Source organism: Solanum dulcamara, chromosome 10, assembly GCF_947179165.1.
Source record: "Solanum dulcamara chromosome 10, daSolDulc1.2, whole genome shotgun sequence".
Taxonomy (NCBI): Eukaryota; Viridiplantae; Streptophyta; class Magnoliopsida; order Solanales; family Solanaceae; genus Solanum; species Solanum dulcamara.
The window spans coordinates 54,115,057-54,137,100 of NC_077246.1; the positions used below are offsets into that span (position 1 = coordinate 54,115,057).

The 22,044-nt window shown below is 38.0% G+C and overlaps 1 protein-coding gene across 1 annotated transcript; it reads right to left on the bottom strand.

Annotated features, from left to right (window-relative positions):
* Positions 1-20,666: 20,666 nt before the first annotated feature.
* On the bottom strand, positions 20,667-21,352 carry LOC129869803 (cold shock protein 1-like). The gene is made up of 2 exons (XM_055944413.1): positions 21,308-21,352; positions 20,667-21,188 (listed from the first exon to the last, which is right to left on the bottom strand). Exons 1-2 carry the CDS (start codon positions 21,350-21,352, stop codon positions 20,667-20,669), a joined length of 567 nt encoding a protein of 188 aa, XP_055800388.1.
* Between the last annotated feature and the right edge of the window lie 692 nt (positions 21,353-22,044).

Below are 22,044 nucleotides of genomic sequence, written 5' to 3' on the forward strand. Positions count from 1 at the left end.
AGTTTAAATGAGTTTTGTCCCCTATTTATTTGATTCTATATGTATTGATGTTGTTGAGTTAATAAGTTCCCAAAATGAGCCTCTATGTGAGTACGAGTTGATGAAAATGAGTTGTTAAATATGTTCTATTGATCTTCTTGACTATGTAGATTTTGATAAAGGATGCTATTTTCTTAAAAATGTTGCTTATTATAAAAATGTAAATTTAAAGTCTTGAAATTATGATGAGTCTCAAAGATTTCTCATATGGATGGAGGAAATGATTGATTATATCTAGATATCGCTATATATGTGCATTTAAATTTCTTTTGAAGATATGATTGAGATTGATCGGATAGTATGATTTGAAGAGATTTGATTGTGATAGAGTTATTGAGTTGACAAGGTTATAATGAGACTTGTCGATGCGATTTGATTGAGTTGATTGGATGGAGTTTTATGAGTATTGAGTCTTGGGAGGTGTATCAAGCACCGAATTGGGCAAGAGTATAGTCCATACTCGAACCCAATAACTACATCGCCAAACGTAGGGGGGATGGAACCGTTAAAGTCGGATGCTTCCCCGAGAGATTTGTCCTGACATTATAGGACATGGATGGATTCGATCCATGATTTGTTGATTCGTTCATACCCTGGAAAAGTATGAGCAGACGCGGCAACAACGTCGGTTTGTTGTACTTTCATTAGCTCATAAGTGATGGTTTTCGGTTAAGAGAAACTCCCAAATAGGTCTTGATAGTACTCTGAGTCAGATTGAGTTGAATTGTATGTGATTGGTACCGTCTAAATCATATTCTTGTTTAGACTTAGGACATTTGATTGAGTTGTTATTCCTCTTGAGTTGAGCTTCTGAGTTGATTAATTCTTCCTTGATGTTCGTTGTATTCGGCCATGTTACATACTCGTACATTCCATGTACTGATGCTATTTGCCCTGCATCATTTCATGATGCAGAGACAGGTACTAAAGGTCATCAACCGGCGCTCCATTGAAGATCCACATACGCTCCTAGCTAGTTGGTGAGTCCTCCTAGTTGCCGGAGGATGTTGAGTCTTCTTGTACAGTTTTGTTGTCATTTCCTTTATTTTGATTATTGATAGCCATGGACTTGTCATTGGCACCTCTTAGACTTTGATAGAGGCTTCATAGACTGGAGTGTGGGGAGGTCGAACTGTTATTTTGAAGAGTCTTACTTTATTGTCTTGTTGGGTTGTAAATGTTTGGCCCTTGGCCCCCATATATGAACAATATTTCTTTAATTGAGTTTTTCGCTAAGAGAATGTGATTGAGTGAATGTGTGACTGGACCAGGTGGTTCGCTCGGAGGTCAGAAATGGCCTTTGGGTGCTAGTTACGTCTAGGGTACCCTCCCGGGGCGTGGCACTATCCTTTGTGACTCCTTACGTGGCTAGTAAATTCAATAAAATTCCTGAATGCCTTCTTGAGTCTTTCATTGTAGATACTCCGGTTGGTGATTCTGTCTTAGCTGAGAGAGTCTATAGAGATTGCACTGTGTCAATTCATCACAGGGATACCTTGGCCGACCTTGTTGAGTTGTACATGGTTGATTTTGACATGATCCTTGGCATGGACTAGCTTTATGTCTATTATGCCTTTATTGATTGTAGAACTCAGGTTGTTAAGTTCAAATTCCTGAATGAAGCTGTCATAGTGTGGAGGGGTAGTCCTGTTATGCCTAAAGGTAAGTTTATTTCTTACCTTAGATCTAGGAAGCTAATCTTAAAAGGGTGTATCTATCATATTATCTGAGTGAAAGATGGCAACATTGAGTCTCCATCTCTCGAGTCGGTCCCGATTGTCAATGAGTTTCCCGACATCTTTCTCGAGGATCTGCCTGGAGTCCCTCCTGATAGGGAGATCGACTTCAGGATTGATGTTCTCCCTGATACCCAGCCTATCTCAATCCCTCCATCTAGAAGAGCTCCAGCCGAGTTGAAAGAGTTGAAGGAGAAGTTGAAGGACTTGCTAGATAAGGGATTCATTAGGCCGAGCATCTCACCATGGGGTGCTCCCGTCCTATTTGTGCGAAAGAAGGATGGGTCCCTCAAGATGTGTGTTAACTACAGGCAGTTGAATAAGGTAACCGTAAAGAACAAATACCCTCTCTCCACAATAGATGATTTATTTGATCAACTTCAGGGTGCCACGTATTTCTCAAAGATAGACTTGAGATCCAGCTACCATCAGTTGAAGGTGAGGGAATGTGATATTCCGAAGACTACTTTTCGGACTCCTTATGGCCACTTTGAATTTTTGGTCATGTCCTTTGGGTTAACAAATGCCCCCGCAGCTTTCATGGATCTCATGAACCAGGTGTTTAAACCATATCTTGATATGTTGTGATTGTATTCATAGATGATATTCTGGTCTACTCCAAGAATGAAGAGGAGCACGCCTATCATCTTAGAGTCGTTTTACAAACCTTGAGAGACTAGGTATTGTATGCAAAGTTCTCTAAATGTTAATTTAGGCTTGCATCAGTGGCCTTCTTAGGCCACATTGTGTCGGGAGATGGTATTCAGGTTGACGCCCAGAAGATTAAAGCTTTGAAGAATTGGCCTAGACCCACATCCCCGACAGAGATAAGAAGTTTCTTGGGTTTGGATGGATATTATCAAAGGTTTGTAGAGGGATTCTCATCCATATCATCACCATTGACTAAGCTGACTCAAAAGAAGGCTAAGTTCCAATGGTCCGATGCTTATGAGGAGAGTTTCCAGAAACTGAAGGCCAAGCTAACCATTGCTCCTGTCCTGACCTTGCTCGATGGGACAGAGGGCTTCGTGGTCTACTGTGATGCATCCAGAATTGGTTTAGGTTGTGTATTGATGTAAAGGGGGAAGGTGATAGCCTATGCTTCGAGACAGCTTAAGGTTTATGAGAAGAATTACCCAACTCATGACCTTGAGCTGGCAGTTGTGGTATTTGCGCTTAAAATCTGGCGCCACTACTTATATGGAGTGCATGTTGACGTATTCACTGATCACAAAAGCTTACAATATGTCTTCAGCTAAAAGGAACTCAACCTGAGGCAAAGAAGATGGCTCGAGCTACTCAAGGACTACGACATGAGCATCCTCTACCATCCAGGTAAAGCTAATGTTGTTGCTGATGTTCTTAGAAGGTTGTCCATGGGTAGAACTGCCCATGTGGAGATGGGAAGGAGGGAATTGGCGAAGGAGGTACATAGATTAGCCCAATTGGGAGTTCGACTCAAAAAGAATAATGAAGGTGGAGTAAACATTTGAGATGGGGCTACGTCCTCACTTGCGGCAGAGGTAAAGGAGAAAAAAGATCAGGATCCCGTCCTCCTCCGGTTGAAGGAAGTTGTTCACAAACAAGGGGTGATGGTTTTCACCAAGAGGGAGATGGTGTGTTGAGGTACCAAAGTAGATTGTGTGTACCTGATGTCGATGATGTCCGAGAGAGAATTATGGTCGAAGTGCATAGTTCTAGATACTCTATTCATCTAGGCTCCACAAAAATGTATCATGACTTGAGGGAAATATATTGGTGGAGTGGGATGAAAAGGAATATTGCAGAATTTGTTTCCAAGTGCCCGAATTGCCAACAGGTGAAGGTTTAGCATCAAAGGCCATGTGGTTTAGCCCAAAACATAGAAATTCTAGAATAGAAGTGGGAGATGATCAATATGGACTTTATTACAGGCTTGCCGAGGTCCCGAAAGCAACACGATTCCATTTGGGTGATTGTGGACAGAATGACGAAATCAGCTCACTTCTTGGCGGTTAAGACTACTGACACCACAGAGGATTATGCAAAGTTGTACATACAGGAGATCGACAGATTGCATGAGGTCCCTTTGTCTATCATCTCAGACAGAGAAGCTCAATTCACTTCCCAATTTTGAAAATCTTTTCAGAAAGGACTGGGTTCGAAGGTGAACTTGAGTACAGCCTTCCATCCCCAAACAAATGGCTAGGCAGAGCGCACTATCCAGACATTGGAAGATATGTTGAGGGCATGTGTTCTTGACTTCAAGGGAAATTGGGATGACCACTTACCTCTCATAGAGTTTGCGTACATCAATAGCTATCATGCAAGCATCCAAATGGCTCCTTATGAAGCTTTGTATGGGAGGAGGTGTAGATCGCCCATTGGGTGGTTTGAAGTTGGTGAGATTGAGTTGATTGGGCCTGACTTTGTTCACCCATCCATAGAGAAGGTGAGAGTTATCCAAGATAGGCTAAAGACAGCCCAAAGCCACCAAAAATCTTACACCGATGTGAGGAGGAGAGACTTAAAGTTTGAGGTGGGTGATTGGATGTATTTGAAAGTGTCACCCATGAAGGGTGTCATGAGGTTTGGAAGGAAAGGAAAGCTCAGTCCTCGATATATTGGTCCTTACCAGATTTCGAGACGGATTGGGAGTGTTGCCAATGAGTTGGAGTTACCCTCAGAACTAGCCTCTATTCATCCGGTGTTCCACGTTTCAATGTTGAAAAAGTGCTTGGGCGATCCCTCATTGGTAGTCCCCATTGATAGCGTTGGAATTAAGGATAGCTTGTCTTATGAAGAGGTTCCGGTCTAAATTCTTGATCGCCAAATTTGCAAATTAAGGAACAAAGAGGTCGCCTCAGTCAAGGTCCTGTAGAGGAACTAATTTGTTGAGTAAGCCACATGGGAAGCGGAGGAAGCCATGAAATCTAAATATCCACATCTATTCGTGCCTACCGACGAGAATGTTGAAGGTAATGTCCATTTCCTTGACTTGAATTTGTTTGCGCATTTTGAGTTTGATTGATAATTGTTTGAGAAATTAATTGGTTGATTGACTGAGTTTTGATTGTGATTTTTTTCCCCGAGTCCATTCTTGGTCACTCGTCATTCGAGGACGAATCATCCCAAGGGGGAGATAATGTAACACCCCTCAAAATATTTCCCTAAGATTCAGACCCTTTTTTTATTCGGGTAGGGTCAAACTTGAGTATTGTGGAGCATTTGCATGAGTTAAGATGAGTCCTTGAGAAATTGAGAAGTGTTAGAGGTGATGTGGGGTCACGAAGGACCCCTAGGACCAAGCTAAGTCCAAAAGATTCGTCGTGGCTAAGTTTTAGGATGAGTTCATATGAGGGGTCTACTTCTAACAATCCTATCTTTTGAAAGATGATAATCTGGATGTCCCACGACCCATCAAATTAAAGGTCGTCGAGTCTTCTTTCCAATGCCACCAAGAATGTAATTTTTAGAGTTCGGAGTTGAAAGATATGACGATCCTAAGATGAACTAGCACGGCAGGGGTTTTCAGGCCTGGGTTGCAATTGCTGGAAAACTGGGCTTGGCGCCGCAGTGGCGCGACGCGCCACTATCGCACCAGGAACACGCCTCAGTAGTTTGGCCCTTGGCGCAGCGCGCCACTACGAGGTGTTCAGGGTGTTTCAAGTGAATTTCCAGAACCCAGAAAATATGGCCTTGGCGCTGTAAGGGCGCGATGCGCCACTATCGCGCTAAGAATGTACCTCAGTAGTTTGGTCTTTGGCGCGGCGTGCCACTACGAGATGTGTAGGTTTTTAGGCATAATCAGCCTGGCGCTGCAATGGCGCGACGCGCCACTATCGCGCCAGGGGCATTTTTAGCCTATTTTCAGAACTTTTAAGTAGGGGCAATTTGGGAATTAACCCAAATTCTATATGTATCATGTTTGGGCATTTTGGGATCACAAATTACAGCCCCACTCTCTCTTTAGAAAAGCCCTAGAAAACTCTCTCTTCTTCATTTTCTTCTTCATCTTCTTCTTCTTCTCCATTTCCAACAAAAAGAGTTCCAAGAGCTTCAAGATTTGAGTCCTCCATTGGAGACCCAACACCAAGGTTTTCTTCAAATCTTCACTAAGGTATGTAAGGCTATCCAAAACATGGGTTGAGTACACCCATGTGCGCTACTCTTGTTTTGAGGTTAGATGTCCATGAAAATGGAATTTCTTGGTATGGTTTATGTTTGAATGAGTTTTGTCCCTTATTTATTTAATGCTATATGTGTTGATGTTGTTGAGCTAAAAAGTTCCTAAAACCTTCATGTTAGTATGAGTTGATGGAGATGACTTGTCATTATGTTTTGTTGATCTCTTTAGCCATGTGATTATGTTGCTTAAGTCATTTTCCTTAAATGTGTTATTCTACTTGAATTGTTGAGCTAAAGTCATAGAGTTGTGATGAGTTTTGAGGAGATGTCATAAATGCTTACCTAAATGAGGCTTAATTGAGTTAATTGGAGGATAGAATTGACGAGTGGACGAGGTCCTAAATGGAACTTGCCATTATGACTTAATTGAGTTGAGAATGAGGATAGAGTTGATGAGTAGGCAATGTTCCACATGAAACTAGCCGTGAGGGCTTGTTTAAGATGATTGGAGGGAGTCTTATGAGCATAGAGTCATGGGAGGAGTATCGAACACCGAAGTGGGTAAGAGTATAGTCCATACTCGAACCCCAATAACTACGTCGCCAAATGTAGGAGGGGATTGACTGTTAAAGTCGGATGTTTTCCTAAAATGTTCATCCTAACATTATAGGACTTGGTTGGATTGGATCCATGATTGGTTGACTCGTTCATGCCATGGAAAAGCACGAACGGACGCGGCAATAACGTCGGCTTGTTGTACCGTCACTGGCTCATAAGTGATGGTTGTCGGATAAGAGAAACTCCCACATAAGTCTTGATAGTACTCTGAGTCAGATTGAGTTGAATGATATGTGATTGGTCCCATCTAAACCATATTCTTGTTTAGATTTAGGACACTTGATTGAGTTGCTATTCTCTTGAGTTGAGTTCTGATAAAATTGATGTTTCCTTTATGTCCTTCTATTTGGCCATTTTACATACCAGTACATTCCACGTACTGACGCCATTTGGTCTGCATCATTTCATGATGCAGAGATAGGTACTAGAGATCATCAACCGGCATTCCGTTGAAGATCCCCACCCCCTCCCAATTAGCGGTGAGTCCTCCTTGTTCCAGAGGATGTTGAGCTCTTCTTGTATAGTTCTGATGTCACTTGCTTTATTTTGATTGTTGGTAACTATGTCACCTCGGGGCCCTACTCTCAACTCGAGACTTGACACTCGATCTTAGGATTAGTTCCTAGGATAGAGGTTAGGTTGGGGCTTGGTTATTGTACTTAGACTTCGAATATAATGTAAATAAATAGTAATGTGGAATAGTTCTTGTAAATCAGTTATCAGATTACTCGAGTTTCACCCGAATATTGAATTCTAAAGTGAGGTATCATTTCGTCATGATAAAATATCGATCAATCTATCTTTTACCCAATCCATTTTTATCCATATGATTTATGAGTGAGTCAAATTATTAGTCATTTCATTCATTTGCCCATCCCGCCTATTTTCCACTTCTAGTTGTAGACTTAGATTGGACATAAGATTTTCGTTACATTGAAAGATCTATTCAAAATAACACTTTCAATCTTCAAAGTTCTCTTGTTTAAAGGCCAAACCATTTTATGAGGTCTGTTTATCTCTCTACCGTAAATTGAATGCATCTATGATGCAAGAACGCAAAATAAGCGAGAACGTTATGTATCTTTTTTAGTAAAAAAGTTTGTAATGAAAAAGATTATACCGCGATATTGTAACTAATAGTCGTTCTTTCTCTTAAGAATAACTTATTTTTGGGAGAACACATTAATTTACAAAATAATATCTTAATAATGTCTAAGGACAAAATTGAGGTACTTTTACAACTTTAAGGGCATATATAACTGACAATATGATATTAAGGACATATATGTGCTGATATATAACAATAGTAAACCTTTTTTTAATAGTAAAGGGAGCTATATGACCCTTTTTTTATTTAGTGATAATTTTGTGTACATTATGTAAGTTTGAATCATCACAACATTTATTCTAATTATAAGCAAATCTTTCTGGTTTATTTTTAGATAAAATGACCTGAAAGACCTTTATATTTATTTTGATTTGTCATCCTAAACCCCGCACTTCATGAATTGTCAGGTAAACATTTGTACTAGTTCTTATTCACTATTTTAAACCCTTTTGATCGTTAGCTCAGACTATGTGGTATATTTGACTCTAGGTGTCCCACACGACTTTAAGGGGCACAAGTTCTATTAAAAAGGCCCTAACAGATATTATTTTTGTCTGTTTAACATCTTTCTTTTTCCCCATTGTTCATTCTCCGTTATTGATCAAAAAAGGAATTTTTTCTTGGCTTTTCTTCTTTCTCTTTAATTGTTTTATCCTTTTGTTTGTTTTTCATGTGTATGTTTATGACTATTTGTTGTTGTCTTTCCTTGTGCTTCAATGATCTATTGATTCCTCTGCATTTCGAAGATCATCGTCATTTATTCTTGCATGCAGCTATAAGTTAAGGATTTTTTATTTTATTATTTTATTATTTTATTATTTTTTTATTATTATTATTATTTTCTTTTACGTTCATGAACTTCTTGTTGATCTTAAAATGTCATGCACACCAACTAATTTTGGAAGAAGGTTCCTAAGCTTCCAAAGATATGCAACTAGTAATGGATATGACTTTATAAATGGGTTGATCCATATGATCTAGCTATTGATCAATAATATTACATGATACTTATAAAAAATACTGATGGTGGGGAAACGCAGGGAAGGTTGAGGCTTTGTATTGCTGCAACTAGGGCTGTGAAAATGAGCAAAAATATAGGTAATCCATTCAATCCATCCAGACTTTAATAGGTTGGGTTCAAGATAATTTTGTTTGGGTCAATGTCAATCAATGCAAGCACTAATCCATTTTTAAAAGATCTTCAATTGAATCCAATTTAATCTCCATATTCAATCCGTTTTAAGACACATTATTTGTATTTGTCCAATGTAGGTTCCCATATTGAAAGTATGAATTACTATCTATTTTATATCTTTTAGGATTTATTTATTCATTCTTTCCATTTCTAAATTAAAATTTTGCTTTTTCTATAATCAAAGTAACCGAAAGAAATTAAATTATATTTTTTGACCAAGTCATCTTAAAAATATTTTTACTTGGTTGGTATAATATTTGGTGACTTTCAGTTTCAAACTCAAGAACTAATTTTTATTTTATTTTCTTGAGTTGGAATTCAAATTGTGGTTACAAAAAGTAAATAACAATATGTTAATTCTTGAAATTAAGCGGGTCATGAACCAATCTGATTTTTAGCCTATCTAAGCTCAACTCATTTTATCACAAAGTAAATTTGTACGGGTCATGATTCAATCCATTTTTTTAATTCAACCCATTTTAATCTCTCCAATTTCAGTCTAATCGGTTCATTGGGCACCCCTAGCCTAGTTGTAACTATTGTTTTAGTTGTTGTGGGGTCGTTTGGTAGGAAGTATTAGGAAAAATAGTCCATATATTATGTAAAGTATTATTTAGTACACCCTACATGGTATTAAATGATGGATAACTAATACCTTCCATTTGATTGTATTAGTAATACATAGGTTTAATACCATGGGATTAAGGTATGTGAAGACAAAAATACCCCTCAAATCTTTTTAATCATTTTATGTTTTTTATTTGAACTAGTAAATTTATTTAAATAAGTTATCTTACAAATTTTATTATTTAAAGAGTTGTTTGTTACTAAATAAATCAAATACAAATTAATACAATATTTGAAATATGAGTTGTTTAACATTTACCAATTGAAAAGGCAAATATATCACCACATGATGTTTGTAATTTTAATTGAATTTATTATTTGTTGATATATATGGGTTTTTAATTATTTATATTTTGAACAATTTATAAAATTGCATATGTATTGAAATTACAACTTGCAATTTTTAGGTGTAAACGTAGATGGTTTATTTGATTTTACAATCATTTACCATTTTATCAATTTTAAAAATAGATGGTCTATCTTTTTTAAATTAAAAATTAATGTTTTGTGATTGATCAATTTATTAAGATGACAATTATTTACCCTCAAATTGTCATGACCAAAATTTGGATGTGATGGCACCTGTCCTTTCCCACCGGATAAGTTAGCCTAAACCCAACATTTACGAAAAATAAAACGGAAATACTCTAAATAAGTAAGTAATAAACAAAATCAGAAGTCTTTCAACTTAAATACCCCAAAGATGTTGTCACATGTACAAGTCACTAAAATAATGAAACTGAAGTGAAAATACAAGTCTCAATATGTCTTCAACTCTCAAACAGAGTAAAGCATAAAAATAAAGAAAGTGCGAGAATTTGCTGGTTATCAACGCCTACCTCTCTCAAACTTCTAGAAGCCTCGAATGATCAGAAAGACACGAGGATCAAAGTCCAGGCTCAAAACCTACAGAAGTGTGGAAGCAAGGGTGAGTACCAAACAACACGGTACCCAACAAGCTAACTAGAAAAACTAAGTAAATCTAATAGAAATCACGAATTCCTTTTTCCAACCCGGCCAACCCAACCTCCAGAGTACAACTTGCAATGAAATCATCTCAACCTAACAATTCATACTAAACAGTTCAATAAGGTTCAAATCACAACTCAGTATCACAACATCTATCGTACAAATACTCACAAGTCACAAATGGCATCAAACTGTCAACACAGATATGCAGAATATGTGTATGCACACTCAATGATCATGCATGTGTGCAATTGCCAGCAAAGACCTCGGCATAATAAACTCTGACCGGAAATGACCTTTGTCTCATAATCTTTGATCGGAAATGACCTCGGCAAAGTAATTCTGTCAGAAATGCCCTCGATAATATAATGCCATCGTAAATAACCCCGACAATATAATTTCGCTAGAAATGACCTCAGCCTAACAATCTCTCGTCGAAAACGACCTCGGCCATATCATATCCCTGACCAAAAAAGACCTCGATCTCACAATCATATACCTCTTATTACAGTGTTTCAAAAACAATGCAAACAACATGCTCACATAAGTAATGAGGAATAATAAATTTAGACAAACCGTAATCAAGTATTTCATCAAATAAACAAAAATATCTAGATTACGACATGTAATACTTAATACTCAATAATATCACAAATCATCTTTTATTAACTCCATCTATTCATTTTATATTAGTTCATATCAAAATTAAACCCACAACCGCATTCCCATTACGCCCCAACACATACACAATGGAATATTTGGAAATTCTAACAAATTCATAGAGTTTTAAGAGTCCACTTGCCTTTGCCAATACGCGATCGATCAATCCACGTGAGCCTTTCCCTTTCGAACGCACTCCAAATCACCACAATCTATGCAAATTCAATCTTCCAATCATAATACAGAACCAACGATATCCAAATCATATTTTTGAAAATCGGGTCGAAATTGACCTAAATGCCTGAAAAACTCAATTTCGAAAATGAGCAAAAAATTCCATAAAATCTTACATGAACAACATCCTCAAAGTATTTGTGATTTACTAGTGAAAATGGAAGTGAATTCAGACATAAAATGAGCTCACAATCATCAGAACATTGAAAGTAATTCAAGTTCTTGAAAACCCCAATTTTTTCAATTCAAAAACCTCAATTTCATGCTAAAAATCTTAAATAATCAATGGGTAATCTAGATTTGATGTTAGAATCACTTACCCCAAAGTTTCCTCGCAAAATCTTCATTGAAAATTGTCTCCCCGAGCTCCAAAATCACCAAAAAGGGTGAAAATAGGCTAAACCCCGAATTTTCATTGTTCAGACCAATTTTACTCTCTGCAAATATGGATCACTAATTCTGCGAATGCGAAGATTGATGCCGCAACCTTCCGCAAATGCAGTCTCCACTCCGTGAACGCAGAGAATAGAAATGCTACACTTCGCGAATGCGGCCAAGGCTCCACGAACGCAGAGAAGGAATTTCTTTCCCTCCACTAATGCAACCAAGGCTCCGCGAACACGGAGAAGAAACTTCTAGGCACCAGATTGCTAATACACAACGGATTTCTCTAAGTTTCAAATTTCTGGAATCCCCTGTCGGGATTTGTTTGGAACTCCATATAGACAAACCACATATATACCCCTACAAAAATCGATATTCCAGACTCAACAAAACCATCAGAATTTAATTTTGAGGTCTTCTTGGACCGAAAACTAAAAAGTCGCAACTAAACCAACTTTATGCCTCAAAAGAACAAAACGCCCTCGGAGCTTCCAAAAAATACACAGGAACTCTCTCTAGACCTAAAATCACCCTCCGAATCTAATAGAGTCATCAAAATTCTATTATGAGCATTTGATTCCCAAATGTTGACTAAATTCAAACCTATGGATAAAAACTCAAATATTTCTAACTCAACATCTCAAATCCTTGATATGACCCCAAATATAATTCCGTTAAATCTTTTAGACCAATTTCAATATTTTGGAACTGATGGAATTGATGGAATTTCGTTCCCATACTTAAAACTCTGAATGACCTCAAATACCACTTTTGAATCATTCTAAACCTCTAAAACTCAAAGTTTACCAAAAATCTCAACTTTTCAAGAAATCCACGAAACCAACAACAGATATCAATCAAATATGATTTAGGAAAACTTCCGAGAGGGGTAACATAGTTTTTTTTATGAAAATTCCCAAATATGACCTTTAGGGTCATTACACAAATAATTCAAGTGAGAAAATATCAAATATGATAAAAATATTGTTCTTCTCCTAGCTTAGTTAGGATTACTACAAAAAAAATCTAATTTGGCATAATAATTCAAGGGTCTCTTTGGAAGAAAACTTGTGGTAAAATTTTAATCCAAACACAGTATTAGGTGGGAAGCAATGAACCAAACACTTGATAAAAGATAATCCCTACATTACTAATCAATGTATTACTGTAACATTCCTCAAAATACTCATAAGTGCCTTAAGAATACTTTGGAAATAGGCCGCTCGTGTAACAAATTATCCTAATTCTTTTTGGCATATCCGAGTTTGGAATATCGATCAGAGGGTCAAAACCTACAAGAAAATGGTCTCGGTGGATTTTTAGGACTTGTGTACCGAAAGATAAATTTTTTCAAAAATTGCACAAAACAATGAGGTGCGCGGCAGCTCCACGTCCCCCACTTGGTCCTTTTCAGTGTAATTTATTTCCAAGTCAAAATTTGGCAAAAATCTCATTCGCTAAAAAATTGGCCTATCCGGGAGAAACTCCGCATCGTGGACTTGGGCAAGAAATTTTATTCGAATTCAGTTTTTAAGTAACGACTCTTTAGACTTTTCTCTAATTGTAAGTTCTCATGCTTCGAGGGCAATCCGAGTCATTCTTTTCTTTATTGTTGTTTTAGATTATGATGATGTTTAAAGACTATTTTATATGATGTCATTACTTTCTTTGAGGGTGAGTTAGGAATATTTCCTATTCCCTGGCTAGACTATCATGTAGAGGTATGTGGAAATATTGTGTACGGAGTTTATGTTTTCCTGATTCTCTCTAGCTATGCTTTGTCTCCTCATACTTTTATGAGTTTCCACTTATTATTTACCTTATATATGCTTATGATAAGACAAGAAGCTTGGTTGGGGTCTCTTCGGGAATTCTAATCATCGTGTCACATCTAGGCCCTAGTTTGGGTCGTGACACACTTGGTATCAGAGCACAAGGTTCAAGTTTCCTAGGATGTCTAACATGCCGCATCAGTAGAGTTTTATTCATGGGTGTGAAGCACGCCACATTTATGAATAGGAGGCTACGAGATGTTTTATGAATTTTCACTTCTTTCATGATCTATGTCTTACGGTTGAGTATATTCTAAGACTTCCTTTCCCTAATGATTGTTCTTTGCGATTTTCAAAAAATGGCTCCAAGAAGACCACCGTTGCTAAGGGGAAATAATGCTAATGAAGCCCAAGCTCCCCCAGCTCCTCGAGACAATGATCCTCTACCAGACTAAGTGACTAATGCGGTGTTCTAGATCGCCATTACTATGCTAGTCCAAGTGGTGACCAACCAAGGGGTTGTAACTCCTCCTAATGTTCCTACTCTAGCCTCAAGAGTGAGGGATTTTGCACGAATGAACCCTCTGGAGTTTCATGGCTTAAAGGTTGATAAGGATCCTCAAGAATTCGTAGATGAGATATGTAAGATAGTGAGTATCATTGGGGTGACTTCGGAAGAGAAAGAAGAGTTGGCGGCTTACCAACTTAAGGTTGTTTCTCAAATTTGGTACACTCAATGGAAGTTAGAGAGGGTGGATGAAGGTTCTATTGAATGGGAAGCTTTTAAACTTGTTTTCCTTGATCACTTTTTACCTCTAAGGCTAAGAGAGGCTAAAGTTTTGGAGTTTATAAATCTTCGACAAGGCACTATGGGAATGAGGGACTATTCACTCAAGTTTACTAAGCTATCCAAGTATGCTCTTTCATTGGTTGCCGATCCACTTGATCGAATGAGTGAATTCATATTAGTGGTGTTTAACTTGGTTGTCAAGGAATGTCATACCACTATGCTTGTTAAGAATATGGACATATCTCGTCTCATGATTTTTGCCGAATAAATTGAAGAAGAAATATTAAGGAGATGAGGATGAGGTATTTTAAGAGGGACCGGCCTGAAGGTGGGTTATTCAATACTAGGATTGGTGGTAGTAGTGGTCGCTCTCAACAAGGCCAATGTTTGGGAAAGAAGTTTTCTAAGAATAGGGTGTCATACCCTAAAGCTTAAGAAGGAGGAGGTGTGAATGCTAGTAGGCCTTCTTTTCCAAATGTGAAAAGTGATGAAAGAATAACGAAGGAAAGTGCTTGATAGGGATGTCTATTATGTATAGATGCGGCAAGATGGGCCATAAGCAATCCAAGTGCCCCTGTGTTTCCAACAAGGGTGAAGTAGGTCACCTTCAAGAAGGCCAAGTGCAACAAGGCACCCAAACACAACCTAAGAGTGGTCAACGCAATAACCAATTCTATGCTATTCATGCTAGGCAAGATATGGATGAGACTCTCGATGTGGTCACGGGTATGTTACGGGTCTTTAACTTTGATTTTTATGCATTGCTTGATCTGGGTGCCAACTTGTCTTTGGTTACTTCTTACATTGCTATGAGATTTGATATGTGCCCCAAAGTGTTATTAGATCCTTTTTTGATTTATACTCCCGTTGGTGATTCAGTATTAGACAAGAGAGCATATAGAAATTTTCCTATGTCGGTCTTGCACAAAGTTATTCCATGTGATCTTATCGAACTTGACATGACTGATTTTGACATCATTCTTGGTATTTATTGGTTACATGCCGCCTATGCATCTACATGTTGTAGGACCAGATCCATGTGATTAAGTTTCACTTTCCTTATGAGTCTATTCTTGAATGGAAGGGTCGTTTTGATGTTTTGAGAAAATAGGGCCCAGATTTCCTTTGTTTTCTATATCTGATTTGACTTGCGGGTTCTTTTGCTTCTTGGTCCGTCCAACGCCTATGACCTTGTTCCAAGAAGATCTCATTTTACCCTTTGTGAGACAAAGATCTCGAACATCGTAGAAAAAAGTACTTAGCGGGGATCCTCGTACATGGTGAATAACCAAATTCCAATTGAAATAAAATCTTTAGGATAAATCAATGCAATTTAGGAGGAATCAATGAGAGGACATCAAGAACTCGTCAATTTCTATTGATAATAGTTTTTTATCAACCTTATACGCTTTTTGTTCAAATTCTTGATACTCAAATTCTTGGTAATCAGTATTCGGAAGAAAGATAGTATGAATCCTATTTAGTCTAACTCTCTCTTTCCAATTTTCTAGCAAAGTATTGTTTATGATTGAAGATGAAACATGGACAATCAAACCTATTTCTCGATTCACTTAAAAAATGATTCTATGGTTAAGAGTCAGTTCATTTCATGTCTTAAGGCCCAGATTTTTTTTCCAAAAGATGCATTTATCATATCGTGCGAGTTACGGATGTTGACTCCAAAACTCCTACTATTGATTCGGTCCCTATAGTTAATGAGTTTTCTAGTGATTTTCTTGATATTCCTCCCAAAAGGGAAATTGATTTTGGCATAGATTTCCTTCCCGATACCCAATTTATTTTTATTCCCCCTTACCGTATGGCTCCGACAGAACTTAAGGAGTTGAAGGAGAAATTGAAGGACTTGTTGGATAAGGGTTTCATAAGCCAATTATTTCACCATGGAATGATCACGTGTTGTTTGTTGGGAAGAAAGATGAGTCACTCAGAATGTGTATAGACTATCATCAATTGAATAAGGTTACTTGTCACGACCCAAGCCTAGGGCCTAGACGTGACACGGCGAATGAGACACCCGGAGGTACCTCATCCAAGCCTCTTAGCATTCATTAAGCATTTCATTGGTAATGGTAAACAATAATAAGCGGAAATGAAAAAAAACATTTTCCATTTGTGTCCAAACATACCTCTACTAATAGACTTGGCGGTGGCTAAGACATGTCCCTAGCTCACCCTCAATATAAGTGTCAAGAAATGCCTTAATAAAAGTCTTACTATTCTAAATAACATAAGCTTAGAATAAAAAGGATGTTGTTCCCAAAACATGGGAACTCACCACAAGCAATCTTCAAACTAATTCGAGTTAGCCACGTGGAGGAGATCTAGGTGCGACGTTGGTTCCTATATGGTGATATCATGTAGGTAAAAGTATGCGTTAGTACTTTGAATGTAATAAGTATGTGAGTATGCTATGAAATGAAGAACATAAGAGAGACGTGAGTAAGCAATATGCATAAGTGAATGCATGCATTAGACATCATCATGTGATACTTTAAAATATTTATTTTGTAGGGAAGTGACCATAACCGACATTTAAGACCCTGCGAGCTATTACATGGAATCCAACATAAGTCCCTACGTTGGAACGGGGAGACTACTTGCCAGGTAGAACTCCATTCAGATTACATTTAATTATTTAACATTTGATGGCTACAAAGGCCTAGCCGACAAGGGCTCCTATGGTGGCACATAGTTAATGCAACATGAGACTTTACTTAAGGACCCCTTAGGTCGAGTCCCCATCTACATGCTACATTCGGTGCTATGTCAAATCCCACGGAATAACATTTAAATATCATAATAACATAAGCATCGTATAACTTTAGACATCAAATCACCGTCGGTGGAATAGCTCATTAAAACCTTTGGTTCATAATATCATCATGACTACCATGCCCTATTTACCGTTCTACTAATGAACCTTAATTTATAAGAAAATTAGGTCTACTATCAGTGATGACATTCTGGGTACCATGCTAATCGGACCTTCTATTTTGGGAAAATGTTCAAAAGCATTGACGGCCTATAGGGAGGTCAAACATGTCATATCATAACCTTAAACATTTTATTTGATTCAATGTGAGAATTGTCCTTTCACATTGAAACCTTACTTTGGCTAAGAAGCCCTTTTCATAAATCAAGCATCTCATAAAGACATTTCATTTGATTCAATGAGAGAATTGTCCTTTCACATTGAAACCTTACTTTGGCTATGAAGCCCTTTTATCAATCAACCATTCAATCATTTCACAAGACTCCCTTAAACATAGGCATTTGCTTCATAAACTTTCATTTGGAGTCAAACTTTCAATTCAACTTCATTTTAATATAAGAAGACTAGGTGGGTTCATTTCATATAACTTTTAAATACATTTAAAGAATACTTGTATGCATGAGAGTGATATGAATGCATCAAATCAAACATCTTAAAAATAACCCACCATATGCACTTTAAAACTACTTTCAAGCCTTCATATAAGTACCTTGATAAACCATCCATTTTATGTAAATAAGAATCAACATAATTCAATATAGGTAATAAACTTCAAATATTCAAGAATCTATACATTTAAAATCGTTGTATGGAAATTCATAAAATTTCTCATCACTTGAAATTAAGAGTCAATATGCATATATATCAATAGGAGTAAATAAACCTACAATATACCATAATCTATGCATTTGAAACCATTATGTAAAATACCATAAGATTTCATCATTTAGAATTTATATACAAAGTTGAGAAAAACATTTGGGCTCCATGGGTGGAAGAACCCATGGATGAAAACCCACATACCTTGGGGACATAAAATATCTATGAGAACTTGAGAAAGAATTGAGACTTGAATGTCTTGAATTGGAAACCCTAACCTTTCCTTGAAGCTCTTGGGAGAGTTTGAGAGGAGAGGAGTTTAGTATATTGAGTCTAATTGTGAGAAATGAGAGGTTTAGAAGGTTTAAGATCTTTAGACAGGGTCAATTCAGTCCCCAAAATGACCTCACTTTGGGTACAACTCAATAAATGACTAAAATGACCCTAAAATATGGAAAATAGGCCAAAAAAACTGCTGGCGCTATAGCTGGCGCGACGCGCCAGCACCCAAACTACTGAGGCTAGTTTGCCTGAAATTCTGCAGAGATAGTTTGTGGTACAATGGTCATAACATTTTACTCCGAACTCCAAAAATTTCAATCTTGGCGTAGTTGGAAAGAAGACTCGAAGACCTTTAATTTGGTAGGTCATGGGACACCCAGTTCGTTATATTCCAGGAGATATGGTCGTTGGAAGTTGACCCTTATACGAACTCATTCGGAAACTTGGTCGAGACTAATTCTTTGGACTCGACTTGGTTTTAGGGATCCCTTATGACCCTAAACCACATATAATACCCTTAAATTACTTAGTAATTGATCCTAACTCATGAATGCACTTCAAAGTCGTAGAGTACGATCCTATACGTACATGAAAAATGCTACGAGTCTTGGCGTAGAAATGTTTGGGGTGTTACATTATCTCCCCCTTGGGAACATTCGTCCTCGAATGAGAATCATTAGCATAGAAGGGAACATGGCACGAGGACTAGCAACCCAACATATATACAATGACACTTGAAATGCATAAAACATGAAATCTCTAAACTTTAGCATAAATCATAACTTTTAAAATTCTACTTCATGAATATGCATGCACGTGAGGACTTAGGAAAAATTGAAACATAAGAGCCTTAAACATTTGAACATGAATGACTTATTACCTTAGGCTTGAGTAGAATAAAGTCGATGAGGATAACGTTTCATCATAATCGTTTCCACTTCCCATGTAACACTTTCAACTTGTTGATTTCTCCAAAGTACCTTGACGGATACAACTTCCCTTTTCCTCAATCTCTTAACTTATCGGTCTAAAATTTCAATCGGAGCCTCTTCATAGGTCAAGATTTCTTCAACATTCACTACTTTCAATGGGACGATGGAACTAGGATTCCCCACGCATTTTCTCAACATAACCACATGAAACACCGGATGAACCGGGGCTAACTCCAATGACAATTCACATTCATAGGCCACCTTACCAAAAAGCCTTAGGATCTTATACCTCTATAGGAAAATCTATCCCAGAAGTACTACCCCTTACTACCATATTCCACAAACCTCGAGACCTAATAATGAAACACTCAATACATCATACATTTACCCCTATGCCATCAACATTATATTCAAGCCTAGTTCTCTAACCACTCTAATACAATCACTTGAAACCCTTAACAAAAGTCATCAATAGCCTAGTACAATCACTCACATATTTACAACCACACATTCAAACCTACCATTCTAACCACTTTATGGCTCCCTTGAAGTCGTAATCACCTAAGAATTTTCATGCCTACCTTAGCATCTCTACATCCACATTTTCATTCAATTCCTACCAAGAGAGAACCAATATACTCTTACCTATCTATTTCACACAACAAGATCCCGTCTATCTCTTTCTCTACGCCCATAGCCTTAAATGGAATAAGCATACTTCAATCATCACAATACGAAACACCTACTCCTTCTCTATCAACCATGACTCACCTAATATCATCAACCTCAGAACACATAACTGACCTTGATAACTAGGTACTCTATCTCCTCCTTGGGAAAAGACTTCTACTTTCTTATCTCCCACTAATTTCTTCAACCTTACCAATGATGGATCAAGGTCCTTTTTGACTTAACATCTACTACTAAAGATGATTCGGACCCAATTTGCACCACCATGATCAGAACCACTCAACCTCACCCCAATCTAGCCAACCGATGGACATCCCTTATAACTCCCTCTTCCATTCATCAACATGAGCCACGCTCCCCATAAAAAACCTACTAAGCGTACCGGCCATACATTGGCCTTACCTAGATGACAATGCACATTCATGTCATAAAACTCATTAGCTATGGGAGCCAACTCAAGAGAATGACTTTTAGAGTCGACATTCCTAACCCACACAATATGATAAATGCAACCCTTAGAATCAAATTTCGACCCTTAAGATAAGAAATAACCTACCCCTTTGCTACTGAATCATAACCTTTCAATTCGAGAATAACATCAAAACTACCATGTCAAGCTTAAGGAGATCACTAGGAACAACCTGGCGCAAGATAAACATGGGACAACCCTTATCAATGGGGGTAGACACCAAATAGGGCTCCAATAATAATTTGAGATATACATCAGACCTCTTAGTAAGAAATAAAGCAACAACCCACAAATTGGTATTGGGTCTAATAATGCATGCACTTAAAAATCGAAAACCTTTGACTTACCAGTCCCAACATCGGGAGAATCATCTAACTCCTGATGAATCTGAAAGGCATACGATCTTTCTTGGTGCTGGCCGCCATCCGATGTAATAGCACTTTAATCTGGATGACCTATAGTCTGGGCCAGAGCCTGAGGTCTGGTACCACTCCTACACTCCCTTGCATAATGACCTGGCTTTCCAAACTTATAGCAAGCACCTGACCCCACTAAGCACTCTCCCCTATGGTTTTTCCCACACTTGGAAATAGTAGATATACTAAAGCTACCACCGGGCTTGGATTGAGAAGCTCCACCCTTGCATCTAGCCCTCTTAGACTCCCTCCCTTTACTAGAAGCCACCTGATAGTCCCTCATCTTATGACCCATACCACCACACTTGTAGAAACCCTCCTTACCGGCCATGCATTCTCCTTGGTGGGTCCTACTACACCTATTGCAAAGGGGAAATGGACGTTTCTCCTTATTAGGCCTAGACACCAGGGAATTAGCAAGAGATGAACAACTATTGGTCCGCGCACCATTGAAGCCCCTAGATTTCTCCCTTATAGCATTTATCTTACTCACCCACTTCCTTTCCTTCCTACCCGTGTTTGCAGAAATCACCTCTTGTTGATTCAACTAAGCTGTTACAGTTCGAGCCAATAACATGATGGAATCACGAATTTTGCATTAGTCACTTGTTCGGCTACAGGGTTATTAGGTATTTATTCCCCATTAGCATCAATCCCTCCTTGAACTGGAGCCTCCGAAGCCGGAGTAACTTGGTCCTTGATAGCATCCATTATTCTCGGTGAAGGTAATATTTTTTCGAGGTATTATCTAGAGAACACGAAACAATTCGTTAGATAAGAGAAGTCTTAGGACAACTCTAAGGCACGTCATGAATTATGAAGGAAGGGAAACTTTCCTAAATGCCTCATAGTCTTCTATTCATAATTGTGGCGCGCTTCACAACCATGAACAAGAACCTATTTGACGCGGTATGTTGGACTCCAAGGACCATTTCAAAACCTCGTGCTCTGATACCAAGTTTGTCACGACCCAAGCCTAGGGCCTAGACATGACACGGCAAATAAGACACCCGGAGGTACCTCATCCAAGCCTTTTAGCATTCATTAAGCATTTCATTAGTAATGGTAAACAATAATAAGTGGAAATAAAAAAAAACATTTTCCATTTGTGTCCAAACATACCTCTACTAATAGACTTGGCGGGGGCTAAGACATGTCCCTAGCTAACCCTCAATATAAGTGTCAAGAAATGACTTAATAAAAGTCTTACTATTCTAAATAACATAATCTTAGAATAAAGAGGATGTTGTTCCCGAAACATGGGAACTCACCACAAGCAATCTTCAAACTAATTCGAGTTAGCCACGTGAAGGAGATCTAGGAGAGACGTTGGTTCCTACATGGTGATATCATGTAGGTAAAAGTATGCGTTAGTACTTTGAATGTACTAAGTATGTGAGTAT